Raw genomic sequence first — 17,656 nt, forward strand, 5'->3', positions numbered from 1 at the left:
TCGCCTATCGTTTTAGGCTTCGAACACGATTATTTTTCACTGATTGCGTTGTCACTTTCTTCGATCAAATGTCACTAGTGAATTTTATTATAACCCGAACCAAGAGGGTGCAACACAGAACCTTCTGGAAAGGGTAGAACACCACCAGGAGTAAAATAGAATTGATTTTTGATAAAAAAAAACGAGGAAGCGCTTTGTCCAAGTGGGGCACACTGCATTTGCGCAAAAGCGACGAGCTGCCGCTGCAGCTGCAGCTGCATCGGCTCGCAAAAAGCGGCGGCTGACGTGGATCTGCCACCAGCGATGGTTGGCGCGCAACCGGGTGCACCCGGTCACTGCTCCTCTGTGCTGTGCGTGTGCGCCAGAGATCACGTTCACTGTTTCAGCAACCAATATCTCGGTGCTCAGCCTCAGTGGTAGGACTAGTTGCAAAAATTTCTTACCACATCCACAGTAGCGGAGAATATTTTCTCTCATGCCTAGGCCTCGTACCTGACCAATAAGTCCAGAATCAATACTAGTTTATTGCATAGGAGTACATGAAAAGAGAACAGAAAAGGAAAATCCTTACTCAGGCCCCTGCCCAAAAGCCAAAATTAGAGACTCAAAACAGGGTTAGTACTAATAACCAAATGGACTTGCTCGGGTTAGGATAATCGTGTGCGTGATTCATTGGAAGAAAGAAAGTAGATAATCTTTTGCGTGAGTGCATTGCCTTTGTGACTTTTACCGGCTGCCCCGGTGCAAAAGCCCCAAAAGTAGGCCTAGGCTAGGCTGCACTTTTGGCTCGCCCATCCACGCACAATTATTTGTGGGACTTCCGGCTCCAGCTCGCTCACCGCCTACTCCAACCCGCCTGACCCAGCCCCAGGCCCAGTGACATGCCATACACCCACCACCCAAGATCGGGACGCCGCCATGGCCGCGCTTAGGGACCGGGGGGACGCCGCCATTAAGCTCTTCGGCCGCACCATCCCGCTCCTCGACGCCGCGGCCGAGGTTAGTTGGGAATCTTCCTTTTCCTTGGACGGGGCGGGGGACTTCTCCGGTTCCTTTCAATTGCCGATGTGATGCGCTGTTCTTCTTTCTTGGCGGCTTTTGTGCTGTCAATTGTGCGGCTGGTTTTGTTAGGTCTTTGCGGTTGCAGCTTCGTTTTTTTTTTTGGAAAGGTGGCATTGCAGCTCCGTCTTCCCCTCCCAATAACCCACCGGTTAATTATGTTTGTCTCCACCATTCAATTACGTTTCTTGGTCTTCCTAACTAGGGTTCATGCAATTAATTTCATGCTATCTTTGTGTCCTACACTACCGAGGGCCTTCTTGATTTGACAAGATGTAGACAGCAGTGCCTTGGATTGGTATGTGCTACCAGCCTGCTTGTCCTTGATAGTCTCCATCTTGAAAAGGTGTACTAAAAGGAAACAGTTCTCTATCGAGAAAGGAAACGGTTAAATAAATCCCTATGTCCATAAGGATTTTATTTAGCCTTTTCTTGCCAAATGAAAAATGGAACTTCAACTTCTTTGATCAAATCCGTTTGCACTGAGATTGTTAAGATAAAATTCATCTTTATTAGTAAGACTAAGCCGGTATTTTGCCCGGTGGCTACGAGAGCCCAATAGAATCTAAATGCTTAGGGCCTGTTTGGTACTGCTCTGCTCCACGAAAATCAGTTTTACTTCACTAAATCCACTTTGGAGCAGTTTCATACAGGAGTTGCAGCTCCACCAAAGAGACCAAAGAGAATGTTTGGCTTCCAGTTAACTCTAGCTTCAAGAATGAGAATTTGGTGAAAAAGGATCTATTTGATTGGCTGACGTGAGGAGAAACGAAAGGGTATCCACCTACTGGTGGCAGTGGTGGGTAATTTTTCCCCAACTCCAGCTTTTGGAGTTTTTTGGAGCACCCCTTGAAGAGTTTCACAAAAAAACAGGGAGTTGGACCCCATATTCTATTTTTTTTATGAAGCCGCATATTGTGAAGTTATCCCGTTTGGCTTGTGTTTTCTAGATCGGAGCTGAATTTTAGGAAACAATAATTGTAGTTGTAGAAAAACATTGCTTCTACTCTAATGTTGAACTAGAGGGAAGCTTGGTTTGCAAACAGTTTTGCTATGGACCTCCAAAATCAGTTTATGTCTTGTCTTTGGAGTGTCAAAACCGGTGCTCATGAAATTCATTTATGCTTCATGATAGAACCAAAGCTATGCCAACCAGTTGGAATTATTATTTAATTCAACACATCTGTCATAGATACTGATCAACATAGCTTCAAGCGAATCATGTAATATTATATGTCCATTTTAACCGATATCAAATACCAAACTAATTACACCAAATGATTTTGCAACCTACGTGGAAATGCCAAGCCTACTCATGTGCATATCGTGTTATAGGTAAATACATGCAAAGTAGTCAATGGTTCTGGTACTTTTGTCATAAGTAGCTCCAGCTCTTAATCTAGTCCATGGCAGAGCCAGGATTTTGAAGATCGTTGTTTGATTTATTATTTTTTACTAGCTCTTTGAAGGTTCCTATAAGAAATTACTGCAGTTCGGATCCATAATTTTGTCTGATTGTTACAAAGGGTTGTTTTAAGAAATTACTGCATATGGAGTATACATTGACCAGCTCTATCTTGCCCCTGTACATAGATTTTTTTTTGTTAAAACAAGTATAGTGTGTTGCTAGTATTTACTATTTAGGCAGTTGTGCAAAAAGGGAAATGATATATAGATAGGGACCGTGATGGGGTCAAGGACTTACCGGAGGAGCTTTTCGTTGGCCCATTGTGCAGTGAAGACTGATAAAAATCTCCCAAAAACACTTGCCGTGCAAATTTATACTACATACAAACTCAATATACTCTTTTGCAAAAGAAGAGCTGGGTACCCTTGCACCATGGTAGTACCACCTTGGATTAGTGCTTTATCGTGAAACAGAAGTGCCTTACAATTCCTCCAGTAACACCCCTGGTTCCTTGAAAGGTAGTTCTTAACCCCAAGTATGAAAGAGTTCCACGATTGCAAGTATAACAGAGAAACGGACAACTGAATATTATAAAGAAAGGGGCAGTACACGGGGGAAATTATTGGTGATATGAGTCAACGCTTAACACCTGAACATGAACAAACATAGTGAGGCATGGAATTCATGGATAAACATGAAACTATATTGTACATGACTGAATAATGTGTTGCTTGTTTAAATCAGCTATGATATCAAGTAGATGTTATGACATCACATAATTTTAGCAGCTGCTATGATAAAATCTTCCGTAGTCTCATACTCTCTTATGCCAGCGGTGTCTGCATTGTTTCCAGTATGCCATATTTTAACAGTAACCTGATCAGCATTGATTTTTTGTAAAACTTTAACTTCTTATTGCCTATTTTTGTAGCTAACTCAACATGAACTATGCTCAATTTTGCATTCTCTCTGTCGGCACTATAAAAATTATGGTATACCAATTTGAATTATCTATTTCATGCATGTTAAATAATATTTTTCAGGTTGTCACCAAGCTTGGAAATGATGCAAACAGCAATGATGTCATGCCTTGTGTCTCAAACAAGCTTTTGAATGTCGAAGCAACTCCTTTCTGTTCCAAGAATAGAGAGCAGAATGATCAAGCTATCAGCAAACATGGGGTGGAAGTGAGAACTGGTTTCAAATCTGAGGAGATTAAAACTGGGTCTGATGGATCTGGCCAAGACAAGGTACTCAAGAAGCCTGATATAATCGTGCCATGCCCTCGCTGCAATAGCATGGAAACAAAGTTCTGCTACTTCAACAATTACAATGTTAGCCAGCCTAGGCACTTCTGCAGGAATTGCCAGAGGTATTGGACCGCTGGTGGAAATATTAGGAATGTCCCTGTAGGTTCTGGAAGACGCAGAAATAAGCATGCCTCTCACTTCCGCCATGCTATGATGTCGTGTGATGCTAACATAGCTGCTCCTGGAGATGTTTCCAATGAGATCCACCATCTAGCTCTTCCACTTTTACCGCAGGTTCTTCCAGGGCCAATTAAAGAAAATAAAACAGTAAAGGAGTTCGGATCTCAAGTGCCAGTTTGTAAGCCTATGTCCTCAATCCATAATATTGAAGAACAGAAGGATACTTACCTTGTTGCCTTGGCCTCTGGTGATAATAGCGAAGAACAATCATGTCCATCTCCAGCGACAGTGTCGGGTTGCTCAGAAAATCAGACGCCGGATAGCGCAGTTAAAAAAGAACCAAGCAATGTGTTAGGATACTATAATGGCATCACATTGCCTCACCCTCACGGACCTGCTTTGGTGTTTCCCTGGAGTCCTGGATGGAACAGTATTGCTGTCATGGCAGCTGCTCAGTGCTCAACAGAGCCCATTCAAGGGTTGGAAAATGTGAAGCACGGTCTGCCGCCGTGGGCGCCTCCATTGATGATGGCAGCTCCAGGAATTTGCACGCCTGTTGTTCCCTTTCCTATGATGCCACCACCACTTTGGAGCTGCATTCCTGGTTGGCCTAATGGAATGTGGAGTTCACCATGTCCTGGAAATAATGGCCCTCCAAACAAAATCACATGCTCAGAGGACAATTCTCCTACACTTGGAAAGCATTCAAGAGAATCAGACCTGCAAGAAGAGAATAGGGAAAACAACGTACAGGTCCCTAAAACTCTAAGAATTGATGACCCATCTGAGGCCACAAAGAGTTCGGTCCGGGATACTCTAGGCATCAAACCTGATGAGAAAGGCTTGTTTGAGCCTTTACAGATGAAGGTTCTAAAAAATGACAAGACACCAGAATCTCCACAGGCTCTGCAGGCCAATCCAGCGGCCTTTTTGCGCTCCCAGTCGTTTCAGGAGAGGACTTGAGAAGCTTGATCTTTTGTTTCTAACCAATGCCATCAGCCACCAATGAATGTTGTTGGGGGATATGCCCAGTATGGTCAGTGTTTTTTGCAGGGCATCGTCTTGAGTTTATATGTTCCTAGACTGCAAGCACTCCTACAGCCAACTCAAATCAATTAAAGATCTACCAGTGCTCAACTTTTTGTTCAGCCATTGTGTAGGTTGGTCAGATGTTTCTGCTTCTTCAGGGAGTATATTTATGTAAGACATGCAGCGAGTTTTCTAAGCACTGGTCAAGTTTGGAAAGTGGCATGGTTCATCGAAATGGTCAGCGAAACATAGAGAACTATTGTCTGCTGGAATTCAGAGCATGCTCCATCTGCAAGCATGAGACCTATAGCCCTTACATTGATGAAGCCAAAATGTTAATTATGATGTTCTCTTCCGTTTTAGGAGGATTGATGCTCTGATGTTTGTATGTAGCTAACATGTTCTCAAGTTTATGAAATGATTGTTATGCTAACCTTCGCCAAATGCTTAATTCAGGAACCGAAATGGAACCAACTTTGTTTGATGTAGACAAATCTGAATATAGTATGTGATGTGAACCATAGGTGCTCATGTGCCCATTGTATGCTCAACATATCTAAGTGCGTTTATAAAAAAAGGGTTAGACCAGTACGAGCAACAATGGCACAAAACATATGAGCAACAATACATATTTCAGATAGAAGAATAAGTGATAATATACATCACAGTATTCACCCATTCACCTTATGACTGATGGTGGACACCACACACCAGGGCACAAATTCTTGGTCGTCAACAATTTCTATTTCCTTTTCGGTGAATGTTAGATAGAATACATACACACACACACACACCCTGGAGACTAAATCTATTGCCGTTAACAAATGAATGGCCCGTATACACACCGAAAGGGCAGAAACGAACAAACGAAACAGAATATAAGAACAGTAACGCTATATGCAATTCCCCTGCAAGGGTCATGAAAACGTTCGCATTGGAATTTCCGAACGATTCACCTGATTTAAAGCCTCAAACTTCTCTATTTCTCGGCCGATTTGAATATCACTGGGAACAAAATGCTCCGTGAAAGCCTTGATTGCAAAATGTGGGATCATTGCTGTGACAACAATGATAAGCAGCAGTAACCAAAACAAGCCTTGCCCCATTATGTGATAGATGGCCCTGAAATTAGTGTTTGGTGTCAGTTGGTTGCATCTATTATAGATAATCATAAACAAGAGCAACAGGTGTTGCACTTATCAGAAATCCTACTCAAGAAAACATGGGCAAATAGCTCATTTTACTTGTAAGAAGCCCAGAGATGCTTGCAAGGAAAAAGACAGCGTTTAATCTATGTATTCTAAAAGAATTATAGTGCAAAGGAAATAAACAAAATGTTATGCTGGAATGAAACAAAAGAGCAAGGGCCATGCGCACGGGTGAGATGCTGCCTGTTGATTTATTATCACAAGGGACATCTTGAATCAGAAACTACATATCACAAGCTCGGCCTCCCAATTGCAATTATAACAGCTCAAGGTTTATTTCGTTTCTTCCGAGAACTCATCTCTTATAAAACAAACACATGTTGCAGGAAACTTGCAATCAATATGTCCGATGGAGAAAACAGTCAGAATACCTTTAAAGGTTTTAAAGACTACTGCATCTTTTTTGTCAACTTCACAGCTATTGCATGGAATACAAAAATAATGGCATCGGTAATAAGATGTGGGAGATGAAGCACTTACCCATAACCAGGAAGAACCCATATCGAATCTATCACAAATAGACAAATCACTGTTGCTGCTATCGTCCCCCATACGAACGCATGTATAATCCAATTCCACCGAATGATGTCCATGGCCAATTGCATATTTACAACGATGACTGATGCAAGTGCCCACAAATCTCCAAGACTAGACATGCCTATAGTACTTTGTCGATATGCAAAATACGGTATGTAGAACACAACCAAACTCTGCCAAAGTGCTTCAAGCATATTGAGGACAAACAAATTCAAATTATACTTCTCATCCCGTTGGCCAGATCCATAAAGCTTTGGGTAAGCTAGCAGTGTTGACTTGCTAAGATCCTTGTCAAGAATACCAACAACAATTGTTGGAAGGGATGTATAAAGCACAGTATACAGGAGACTACTCCATTCGGTGATAGCAGTCGTCAAAGTGAATGATGTATAAAGCACATACCTGAGATTACATCATAAGCATTATTTTTGGGGGCTATATTTTTTTTACTATCCATGCAAAAAATAGGAAAATAAAGAGGTGCTCCATAACATACTTTTTGAATAATTCAACCGACTATAACAAAAAATTATGGTCATAATTTCTGACCATAAAATTATTATCATATCACCGCAAAAAAATATATGGTCATAAATTTATAATGCCAAGGTACACATCTTATATGTAACACTAGAAAATTATAGGTCGCCACATTTTCCAGATTAGATTAATGATATAGATGATTTCAATAGCCGCCAAGTTGTTTTCTGACCAAAACCAGTAGTAACATTTTCCCAAGTAATGAAGTATTTATCCCCTCTAAAAAAACCTTACCAGAAAAGAACCAAGACAAATGTGGCATTCTTGTAGAAGTTGTAAAGGATCATGTAACCCATCCTTTGATAATTCCAGTGACCATGAACTAATAGAAGAGGAACCAAGAATCTGAATTGTCCCATAGAAAAATCTGATGCCATAACAGCTTGTCCTCCTTCTTGGCCACTGATACCAACCCCAACATCAGCCATTTGGATCATTGAAACATCATTTGCTCCTGAATGTCACAGGTTAAGTAAACAGTATTAATAATGCACACGTTGTCTCCTAAATAAAAATGGAACATAATAGAGGAAGCAGGAGGGTATACCATCACCAATTGCTAAGGTCATATCATCTGTCCTGTTTTTGATAAGTGCAACTATGCCTGCCTTTTGTAGAGGAGCCACTCGACAACATAAGACAACACTACATTCTGTTGCTACTTTGAAAAGCTATCACAACAGAATAAGACAGACCATGTGTCAGTTATGGCATCTTTATAAGATGGTCTTATCACACAGAAGGACAAAAGAAAATTTGTACAGCATTTGATAGAACTACATATGGACACATGCATATTAGGTTTGACTGAAGTCAAACTTCGTAAAGTTTGACCAAGTTTATAGAAAAAAATAAAAATATTTATCATAAAAAATCAAAATGATGTGAAAGTACATTCAATAATGAATCTAATGTTATTGATTTGTTAGTGTACATGTTAATATCTTTGTTTATAAACTTTGTCAAAGTTTACAAAGCTTGACTTTGACCAAAGCTAATACGCAGACTAAAGAAAAAAGGAGGGAGTACCTCTTCTTGCAACTCTGTCTCAAGTATGTAAACAAGGCTGTTACCGTCCACAATCAAAGCAAGAACTGTACCAGAAGATTCTGATGCTAACACTGGATACGGTGAGCCAATTGACAAAGCAACTCTGTGCTCCTTAGTTCTTGCAAGTGCTTCCCCGAGACTTTTCTTGCAAGACTCCTTAGAATTGTTATTTATCACAATTTGTGTCATGTCATTCGTCAGCAGCTTACAAGAGTAGCCAATAGAAATTGCTGTCTCCTGCTTATCCCCTGTTAAAATCCAAACTTTCATGCCTGCTTGCCGAAGAGATTCTATTGCTTCTGGTACCCCATCTTGAAGCTTATCTTCAATCCCAGAGGCCACCAATATGTGGATATTGCACTCTACGTTGGCTGCAATTGATCGGAGTAAATTTCCCCTGCCAAGTACTGCTGTGCTAGCCTTCTCATATGCCAACTGCCACTCCTCAAATTCAGGTTGACTCAATTAACGCATACCAACAACAAGAGTTCTTAGGCCAAGTGATGAATATTTGTGGAGATGTGCCTCTGTAGCACGAACATTGTCCAGCTCTAATGATTTGTTGATAATTCCAAACATTGAACTGTCTGCACCTTTGACATATAACTTAACAGTCTTATCAGGGCAGCCGACAATGACAGACATCCTCTTACGATCACTATCAAACTCATGAAGTCCTAATATATCAAATCTGCACATTACATACCGGCAGGATACATCAGAACTGTAAGCCAAGCGTGCTAATGATCTATTGAATCAAAACTGGCACGTAAAGGATATGAGATACTCCCTCCGTCCGAAAAAGCTTGTCCCTCAAATGGATGTATCTAGCATCAAGTTAGTGCTAGGATGTATCTGTTAGACCTTTGAACCTGAGCATTGATAGTTGTGGATGACACTAGGAGAGTTTGGGACAATTTTCGTTGGTTTATTTCTCACACAATGCCATACCAACCTGAGGGGTTGGGGTTACATACTTATAGGCTGCTAGCCAGCCAAGCATATGCTGAGATGCTACTAAGATGCTAGTCTAAGATGCTATCCTAATTGCCAGTCCTTGATGGTCAGGAACTCTATCCTAACTGCCACAAGGACCATGTGCTGCAGCCCCACAACGACCCTAGTACACAGACTTATCCAACATTCTCCCCCTAAGTCTTGTACGTCGTCTTGTGGGAGTGTTGAATCATCCCGATCCTGGAGCAAAGCTCGAGGAACTTGACCCTCCCAAGAGGCTTGGTGAGCAGGTCTGCGAGCTGATCCTTGGTGTTGATGTAGCTCGCCTCGATGCTCCCTTCTTCCACACAGCTGCGGATGAAGTGGTACCTCAGCCGGATGTGCTTGCTCCGTTCGTGGAACACGGGGTTCTTTGCCAGGGCCAGGGCGGACTTGCTGTCCACCAGGAGCTGCACCGTCCTGGTGTCTTGAACGAGAAGATCACCAAGCAGTCGAGCGAGCCAAAGCGCCTGAGTGCAGGCGGTGGAGGCCGCTATGTACTCAGCCTCACAGCTAGACAGGGCCACCACCTGCTGCTTGACTGATTGCCAGCTCACGAGACACTTGCCGAGGAAGAGGAGGATCCCGCTCGTGCTCTTGCTGGTGTCGATGTCGCCGGCGTGGTCGCTGTCGCTGTACCCGACGAAGTGTGCTGCCCCCGGACACCTAGGGTAGTGGAGGCCGTGGTCGAGGGTCCCTGCTATGTAGCGGATGATCCTCTTCACTGCCTGCTGGTGTTCCGACGTCGGTCGCTCCATGAACCGACTGACATAGCCGACGGAGAATGCTAGGTCCGGCCGTGTGTGGGTGAGGTAGCGAAGGCTCCCCACAAGGCGTCGGTACTGCGTAGCATCCACTTCCTCCGTCGTGCTGTCGCGGCTCAGTTTCAGCCTCTCCTCCATCGGAGTGAGAGCTGGATGGCAGCCGGTGAGCCCAGCTAGCTCAACGATGCGCTTGGCGTAGGCGGACTGTCGAAGCGCGATCCCGGAGTGATCCTGGTGCACCTCAATCCCGAGATAGAAGGAGAGGAGCCCCAGATCACTCATCTGGAAGGTGGCCTTCATGTCTTCCTTGAATGCCGCCACCTCTGCATCTTTGGTGCCGGTGATCACCAAGTCGTCAACATAGACGCCCACCAACAGGGCATTTCCTCCACTGCCCCGTCGGTAGACAGCGGCCTCATGCGGGCTTTGCTCGAAGCCCATCTTCTTCAGCGTGGAGTCCAGCTTGGCATTCCACGCCCTAGGTGCCTGCCGTAGGCCATAGAGGGCCTTGCGCAGGCGGAGTACCTTGCGCAAAACGCGGTGGCTGATGCACGTAGACTTCCTCCTTCAAGTCACCGTTGAGGAATGCCGACTTGACATCCATGTGATGGACACGCCAGCCCTCCTGGGCAGCTAGCGCAAGGAGAAGTCGCACGGACTCCATCCGTGCCACTAGAGCGAAGGCGTCGTCGAAGTCAACTCCTTCCTGCTGCAAGAAGCCTCAGGCCACCAGGCGAGCCTTGTGCTTGATGATGGCGCCGGCTCCATCCCTCTTCAGCTTGAACACCCACTTAAGGGTGATTGCGTGGTGACCACGAGGGAGGTCAGCGAGCTCCCAGGTGCGGTTTTGCTCGACCGCATCCATCTCCAACTGCATCGCGGCGCGCCATGCCGCATCTCTCTCGGCCTCTGCAAAGGACCGTGGTTCGTCGTCCTCACACGCGAGTTGTAGCTGCGCCTCCAGGTCACGTGGCATCAGTCCCGGCACCGGCTGGTCGCCGAGTAGGTCATCCATCATGCGATACCGCAGCTGTTCGCCTCCATACCACGCGTCAACCTGCTCCTCGTCGTGAGTGAGCGGGGAAGCGAACTTCATCGGGTTGTGCTCAGCGTGAGCTGGTGCTGATGAAGACGAACCCGGAGTGGTGACCGCCGGGGCTGGAGTATGCGGCGTCGCCAGTTGTGGTGCCGTCGGCGTAGCGGGCACCGGAGTCGATGTAGTTTTGGGGGCCGGGGTAGACGTGCCCGGCGGTGAGGAGCTACTTGCTCCCCTGGCTTCCTTGAAGTGAGCGTACTCGACAATGAAGTCATCATACGTCGGCGCCGCGCCGTCGTCCACCGCCTTGTCCCATTGCCACCCTTGCCCTTCGTTGAACACGACGTCTCGCACCGTGCGCACACGCTGTGTCTTTGGGTCGAGGATGTGGTAGGCCTTTGAGCCCTCCGCGTAGCCGATGAAGACTCCCGGAGTGCTCCTGTCGTCGAGCTTGCCGATGTGGCCAAGCTCCTTAGCGAACACAAGACAGCCAAAGACCCGCAAATGGGAGACCGCCGGCTTCCGCCCATGCCAGACCTCATACGGTGTCCTGCCGTCGAGTGCCTTAGTAGGCGAGCGGTTGAGGATGTAGACGGCTGTCAGCACCGCCTCTCCCCAGAAAACAGACGGCATCCCTCGCTGCTTGAGGAGAGCCCGAGCCATCCCCACAACCGTCTGGTTGCGCCGCTCGACGACTCCGTTTTGCTGCGGGCTGTACGGCGTGGAGTAGTGGCACTGGATGCCCTCATCGGCGCAGTACGACGCGAATTCAGCCGCCGTGAATTCGCCGCCGTTGTCAGTGCGCAAGACGCGCAATTTGCGGCCGCTCTCCGCCTCCACACCAGCCTGCGCGCGCCTGATGGCGTCCGCCGCTTCTCCCTTGCTGCCGAGAATCATCACCCACATGTAGCGAGAGAGATCGTCGACGAGCAGCAGGAAGTAGCGTCGACCTCCTGGTGTGGCTGGCGTCACCGGGCCGCACAAGTCTCCGTGCATGAGCTCCAGCTTCTCCTTGGCCCGAAAACTCGCCTGTTGGGGAAAGGGGAGTCGTCTCTGCTTCGTCAGTACGCAGATGTCGCAGAACTGCTCCACATGGTCGAGGCATGGCAGGCCTCGTACCATCTCCTTGGCACTTAGACGCTTCAGGGCTTCGAAGTGAAGATTCCCAAAGCGCTCATGCCATTGCCACGCCTCGTCGTCCCGACGGACAGTGAGACAGACCGGTTGTGCCACCTGCACATCAAGGACGTAGAGTCGATTTCCACCTCTGGGTACCTTGGCTAGAAGGCGACCCTGTCGATCCCAGATGCGTAGGACCCCATGCTCAATCAGCACGCGTGAGCCGTTCTCATCCAGCTGTCCCAAGCTGATGATGGAGTTCCTTAGCGCGGGGATGTAGTAGACACCGGTGAGCAGCCGATGCTACCAACTACCAGCTGCCTCAGACTGTAGGAGACTACACAGGCAGTATGTCTGCTTATAGTTTTCTAGAGATGAAGAGATCATGGATAGTGTCCCTCCACTCCTAGTCACATAATAACTTTTGATATCACAAAATTTTGCATTTCAGTTAGATAGCCGGTACTAAATTCTATCGAAAACACACTCATGAAGTATTGCCAAATACAATGGTCACAAAGCGAAAGTTGAGAGCTATCTTACCTCTGTCTGTCACCAAGGACATCGATCACTACGTAACCAGATGTTCGCTCAACAAGCACAATGCCATAAGTTGCTGCAGCATAAGCTAGTGCCTGCTCATCAGGGGACTCACCCTGATAATCAATCAACTTTTGTTTAGGATCTCTAGTGTCCAGGACAAGTGGCACAATTGTATTGCAGGCAGCAAGAGCAAGGAAGAATTCAAGGACAAGCTTTGCTTCCTCATTTGAGCTGTCATTGTTCAATAACTTCAAAAGCTGAGGGTCAGTCCTAACTGCCATTTTTGGTGTCCACAGAAGATCATCAACTGACCAAAACCAGCAAATAAGAGGTCTTATTAGGAAACAGCAACATCAAACAAGTAATATAAATTAAAGTCATCGTACCTACAACTGAGGACCCACATGCAGGTTTGCCAGAACTGTAATCAACTCCGTGAATGGATGCACACATGAACTCCATCTTGTTCTCTGTCAGCGTCCCTGTCTTATCAGAGAAAACATACTTAATCTGCCCCAAATCCTCATTTATATTCAGAGCCCTGCACTGGAACCTGGACCTTGACGATTCGTCATACAAGTCATTGTCGGCGCCCATGAATATGCTTGCCCAAGTCGTACCAACTCCATTGATATATACAACGAGATAGGAATGATGACCTGATACACTATGACGGCCATGAGGAATGTAACGAATATCTGCATTCCGATTCCATAGTAATTGTAGTTCTTCCCGGTTGTGTAATCCTTTTCTCTAAAGAATTGGGTGAACTCAAGCTCCCGCTGGTGATTCAGCAGCCAAATCCCTGCGAGCACAGATGCAGTTATGCACATCCCAATGAGCATAATGGACAATATGACTGTCTCCCGATTCAACTGTGTCTCCAAGCGGCTACGCTTGGATGGCGGCCCAGAGTTGTTGAGCATGACCTTAGTCTCCTTTCCAGCATAAACCACGACCCCTATAGCCCATGTGGTATTCTTGAGCTCACAACCACGGAGCACAATGTTGGACGGTCCGAGTGAGACACGATTGCCGTCGATCTCCAAATTCGCCTGGAACCCACAAATGTTCCTGTTGGGCCGCTCGCAATGCAGCATACCAGCTACGTGGCCGTCGTGAGAGAACCTCAACTGCGTCTCCTGCTTGGCATACCTCGTCTTGAGGTTGGTCTCCCCGTCAAGATTGACGGTCTGGACGTGCGCGAGGCCAGTGGGGTCACTAGTGGCGAGCAGAACCATGTCGGCCGGGAGCGTCTCGTTGGACGCGACGCGCACGACGTCCCCGACGCGTATGTGCTTCCATTTCTTGGGGAGGTACTCGCCGGCGGTTTGTGGCGCGAGGACGGCGGCGAGGCGGTTGTTCTCCCTGCGGTCGGAGCGGTGGCGGCGGATGTCCTCGTAGGCGTCCTTCACAGCGGTGACGAAGAGCACGAAGGCCAGCGGGAGCACAGACGCGCCACGGCCAAAGACGGCGACCTGGGGGAGCTGGTTGAGCACGGTGATGGCGAGGAAGTAGACGTACGACAGCCGTCGGAACTGCTCGAACAGGTTGCGCGGCAGGAAGGTGAGCGCGGAGTACTTGGCCGTCCGGACAGCGTTGCCGGCAAACTCCGGCGATGGCTCCCCCACGGCGACGGCGCGGTACTCACCCCCCTCGTGGAGCTCCCGCTCCGACGCCGACGGGTCGGGCTGGTCGCGTCGGGAGGGGCGGAAGGGGTCCGGGACCTCAACGGAGAAGCCCAGGTGGTCAGCGCGAACGGAAGGCTCCGGCTGCGACGGCGGGAGTTGCGACGCCGGCGGCGGCGGGTGCGCGGAGGCGGCGTCGATAAGCGGGCGCTCGGACGTCATGGGGGAGGCGGCGAGAACTAGTGGGTGGTCTGAGCCATGGGCGGGGCGGGGCGAGGCGGATTTGGGTGGACGCCGGCGAGGTCAAAGCTGGCGGTGAGGTGAGGAGCATGGAGAAGAAGCGGAGCCTTTACGGGTTCGAGAGTTTTCCGTTTGGGGGCTGGGGCGCGATTTTGGGGAGACACGAGCGGGTTGGTGGCAGATTCGGAGGAGCTTCTCCTCTAATTGCCAGATTTCAAAATTGGGTGTATGTAGGACACATCTAGATGTGCTTTAGTTATTGCATATCTAAGTGAGTGAATTAAGCACAGAGAGGAAAAAAAAGAAAAAGAAAATATCCACACGAATCTCAACATAAGATCAATAATATAGGATTTAGATGTGCAATACTTATGGCACATCTAGATGTGCTTTAGCAAAACTGTTCAAAATTCCAATCTCTCAAATTTCCGGCTCGTTAATTTATCAGTTTTGCTAGAACTCATCTAAATGAGGTATAATTTGGTCTCATTCACCTTTTATAGTCATTGGATGTGATGCTATAAGATGCATTGTGCTGACGTGGGTTGTATTTATTCTTATTTTCAAAATGGATGAGACCAAATTATATCTCATCTAGATGAGTTTTAGGTACTTCCTTAATTTATCACATTAATTGTCATGGCGATAAAAAGACACGTGGGGTAACAGAAATTGCATCCAAATTCATAGACACCTAGCGACGACTACAATTAGGGTATGTTCTGATGTCCTACAACTTCTCAAACTCAGCTTCTTGTTTGGCTTCTCACTTCACCTAGTGCTGGGAAACCGTTCGAAAACACTGTAGCTTCTCCTAGCGATGCAATACGCTGGCAGCCCAGCTGGTGGGACTGCAAGCCTGCCTGGAATCACCTTGGGCCGGCTGGAAGCAGCCTATGGTGGGAGAGGGGGTCCGTTCATCAGGATGCTGCTGCTAGCTCGGAAGGGGTTCGAGAGCCATCAATGGCGTTCCGGCAAGCTCCTCCTTCCCTTGGTGTTGCTGCTCCTCGCTGACGACGGGACTAGCGGCGCTGAGGAATGGATCCGGCGGGAAACAGATTGGGATGGTCGGATTTGTAGGCGGAGGAGAGGATCCGGTCGGCGATAGGGGAAGCGGCCCTGGCGCCGCGACGGCGGGGGGATCGAGAGAGAGAACAAGGAGGGTGCGTGAACGTGGGACAAAGGAAAGGGAAACGTTTAGGTGAGGCCTTGAGGGGTTCGTGCGCATGGAGGTCGAATCATTTTCCTGGATGGTGGCATATTGATTGTAAATAGATGGAACCTCATATTCTTCTAAACGCGGAGCTTGGGTTTTCTTGCTTCGCAAAATTGCACTACGGTCCATGAGAGAGCTTCGAGAACTTTTAGCTTCTTGAAGCTAATGCGTTCAGTATGATTTTCTTGGAGTCTGTAAAGCTGAGAGTGGGAGAGATTCAGAACAGACCCTCAATGAAGCATGTTGAAAGCGCACAACTTTGGAATCAGACAAATCTTGTTGTAGCGAACAGTCAAAAAGTCATCGTGCTAAGTGCATCTCGAACAATTCCCTATCTCGAAAATAACCACTATTTATGGGAGAGTTGGGCCAAAAACATCTCAAACAGTTTATGTAAACACGCATTATCATTACATGATCCCGTAAATCCTCCCCAACTTTCCATTTTATCTTGAGGAAGATGAGCCTTCGCGTAAAATTTGGCGGGAGGCAACCATTGAAGTTATAGGGCCGTGATGAGTCGTCATTGCCTGGCCGCCATGCATGTGCCATTTGTGCTTGTTTAATGGGAAATAGAAAAAATCTGGATTTTAGATGAAGATGTTTATAGGGACCGAGAAAAAACTTCACAAGACAACTTACCCTCAATTATACGGACACCCGATAAAATTATTTTTATCAGGAGTTTTTCATGGGAATTGTTGGAGATGCTCTAAGGCGCCACAAGACTGGCTCACCAGAATAGCAACTGTCGTCGGTGAGAAGAAGTATAGATCGAAAGGATTCAACATGTAAACACACAAACGCAGACGAATGGAGACCCGATCCAAGCAAATCCATCGTAGACAAACATCGACATAATCCTATGAGATCTGCCAGAGACACGCTACCTGGGACGCGACCGCCCCGCCTTTCTGAGCAGGGCAAAAATCCTAACCAAACTAAAAACACCTAAACGGATTAGGAGCATACCAGCAGCGGTGTCGACAAGAAGCAGGGGGAACCCTAATCACCTATGCCGGGGAGCCACGAGACGAAGGGGTTCATCCTTGGTTCAGGTGGATTTGTCGTGTAAATCATGTATGTGCCTTTTTCCTAGTCATGGGCCATGAGGTTCATGGTCACAATATTTTGTTTTAGATTTTAGAAGAACCCAATCCGAAGCACAAAATTCTTCTCCGGTGAGTCATCCTTGAGTACATTCATTGTCGATCCGTACTTCCGTCGACCTCCATCGCTCAAACTTTTGAGCTACCTTCTGGTTAATGCTAGGTTTTCTAAATGCTACTTATTACCTTGATCATGCAACAGGTTAGTATCTTGAAGGATGTACTAATTTGAAAAACCATCTGAAAGTTTCTCTACTATCCAAAACCTAGAAGAGATCTTCTTACGTGGCGGCAGCGCCGTCACGACTTGGTGAATAAAATTCTGTCAAAACTCCCCATCACGGAGATTTTTTGTTGCGGTGTGTATGTCGCGTTGGCATAGATTTCTGGCAGCCTCTATGGCCACCGATGTTAAAATTTGTAGGAATTTGTCGACGTGGTTAACGCGACTTCCCTCGGCAGCTTGGTCTGTTGGCCTCCTCTCTATCACATTACTGCGTGAAGGAAATATGCCCTAGAGGCAATAATAAAGTTGTTATTTATATTTCCTTATATCATGATAAATTTTTATTATTCATGCTAGAATTGTATTAACCGGAAACTTAGTACATGTGTGAATACATAGACAAACAGAGTGTCCCTAGTAAGCCTCTACTAGACTAGCTCGCTAATCAAAGATGGTTAAGTTTCCTAGCCATAGACATGTGTTGTCATTTGATAAATGGGATCACATCATTAGAAGAA

General features: G+C 46.7%; 1 protein-coding gene and 1 pseudogene across 1 annotated transcript; one reads left to right on the forward strand and one right to left on the reverse strand.

Annotated features, from left to right (window-relative positions):
- Positions 1-774: 774 nt before the first annotated feature.
- On the forward strand, positions 775-5,359 carry LOC123061111 (cyclic dof factor 3). Its single transcript, XM_044484036.1, has 2 exons — positions 775-999; positions 3,511-5,359. Exons 1-2 carry the CDS (start codon positions 919-921, stop codon positions 4,858-4,860), a joined length of 1,431 nt encoding a protein of 476 aa, XP_044339971.1. The 5' UTR covers positions 775-918; the 3' UTR covers positions 4,861-5,359.
- Positions 5,360-6,610: 1,251 nt separating this feature from the next.
- LOC123061110 (phospholipid-transporting ATPase 1-like) lies at positions 6,611-14,744 on the reverse strand (annotated as a pseudogene).
- Between the last annotated feature and the right edge of the window lie 2,912 nt (positions 14,745-17,656).

The sequence above is a fragment of the Triticum aestivum genome, chromosome 3A (assembly GCF_018294505.1).
Source record: "Triticum aestivum cultivar Chinese Spring chromosome 3A, IWGSC CS RefSeq v2.1, whole genome shotgun sequence".
Lineage (NCBI taxonomy): Eukaryota > Viridiplantae > Streptophyta > Magnoliopsida > Poales > Poaceae > Triticum > Triticum aestivum.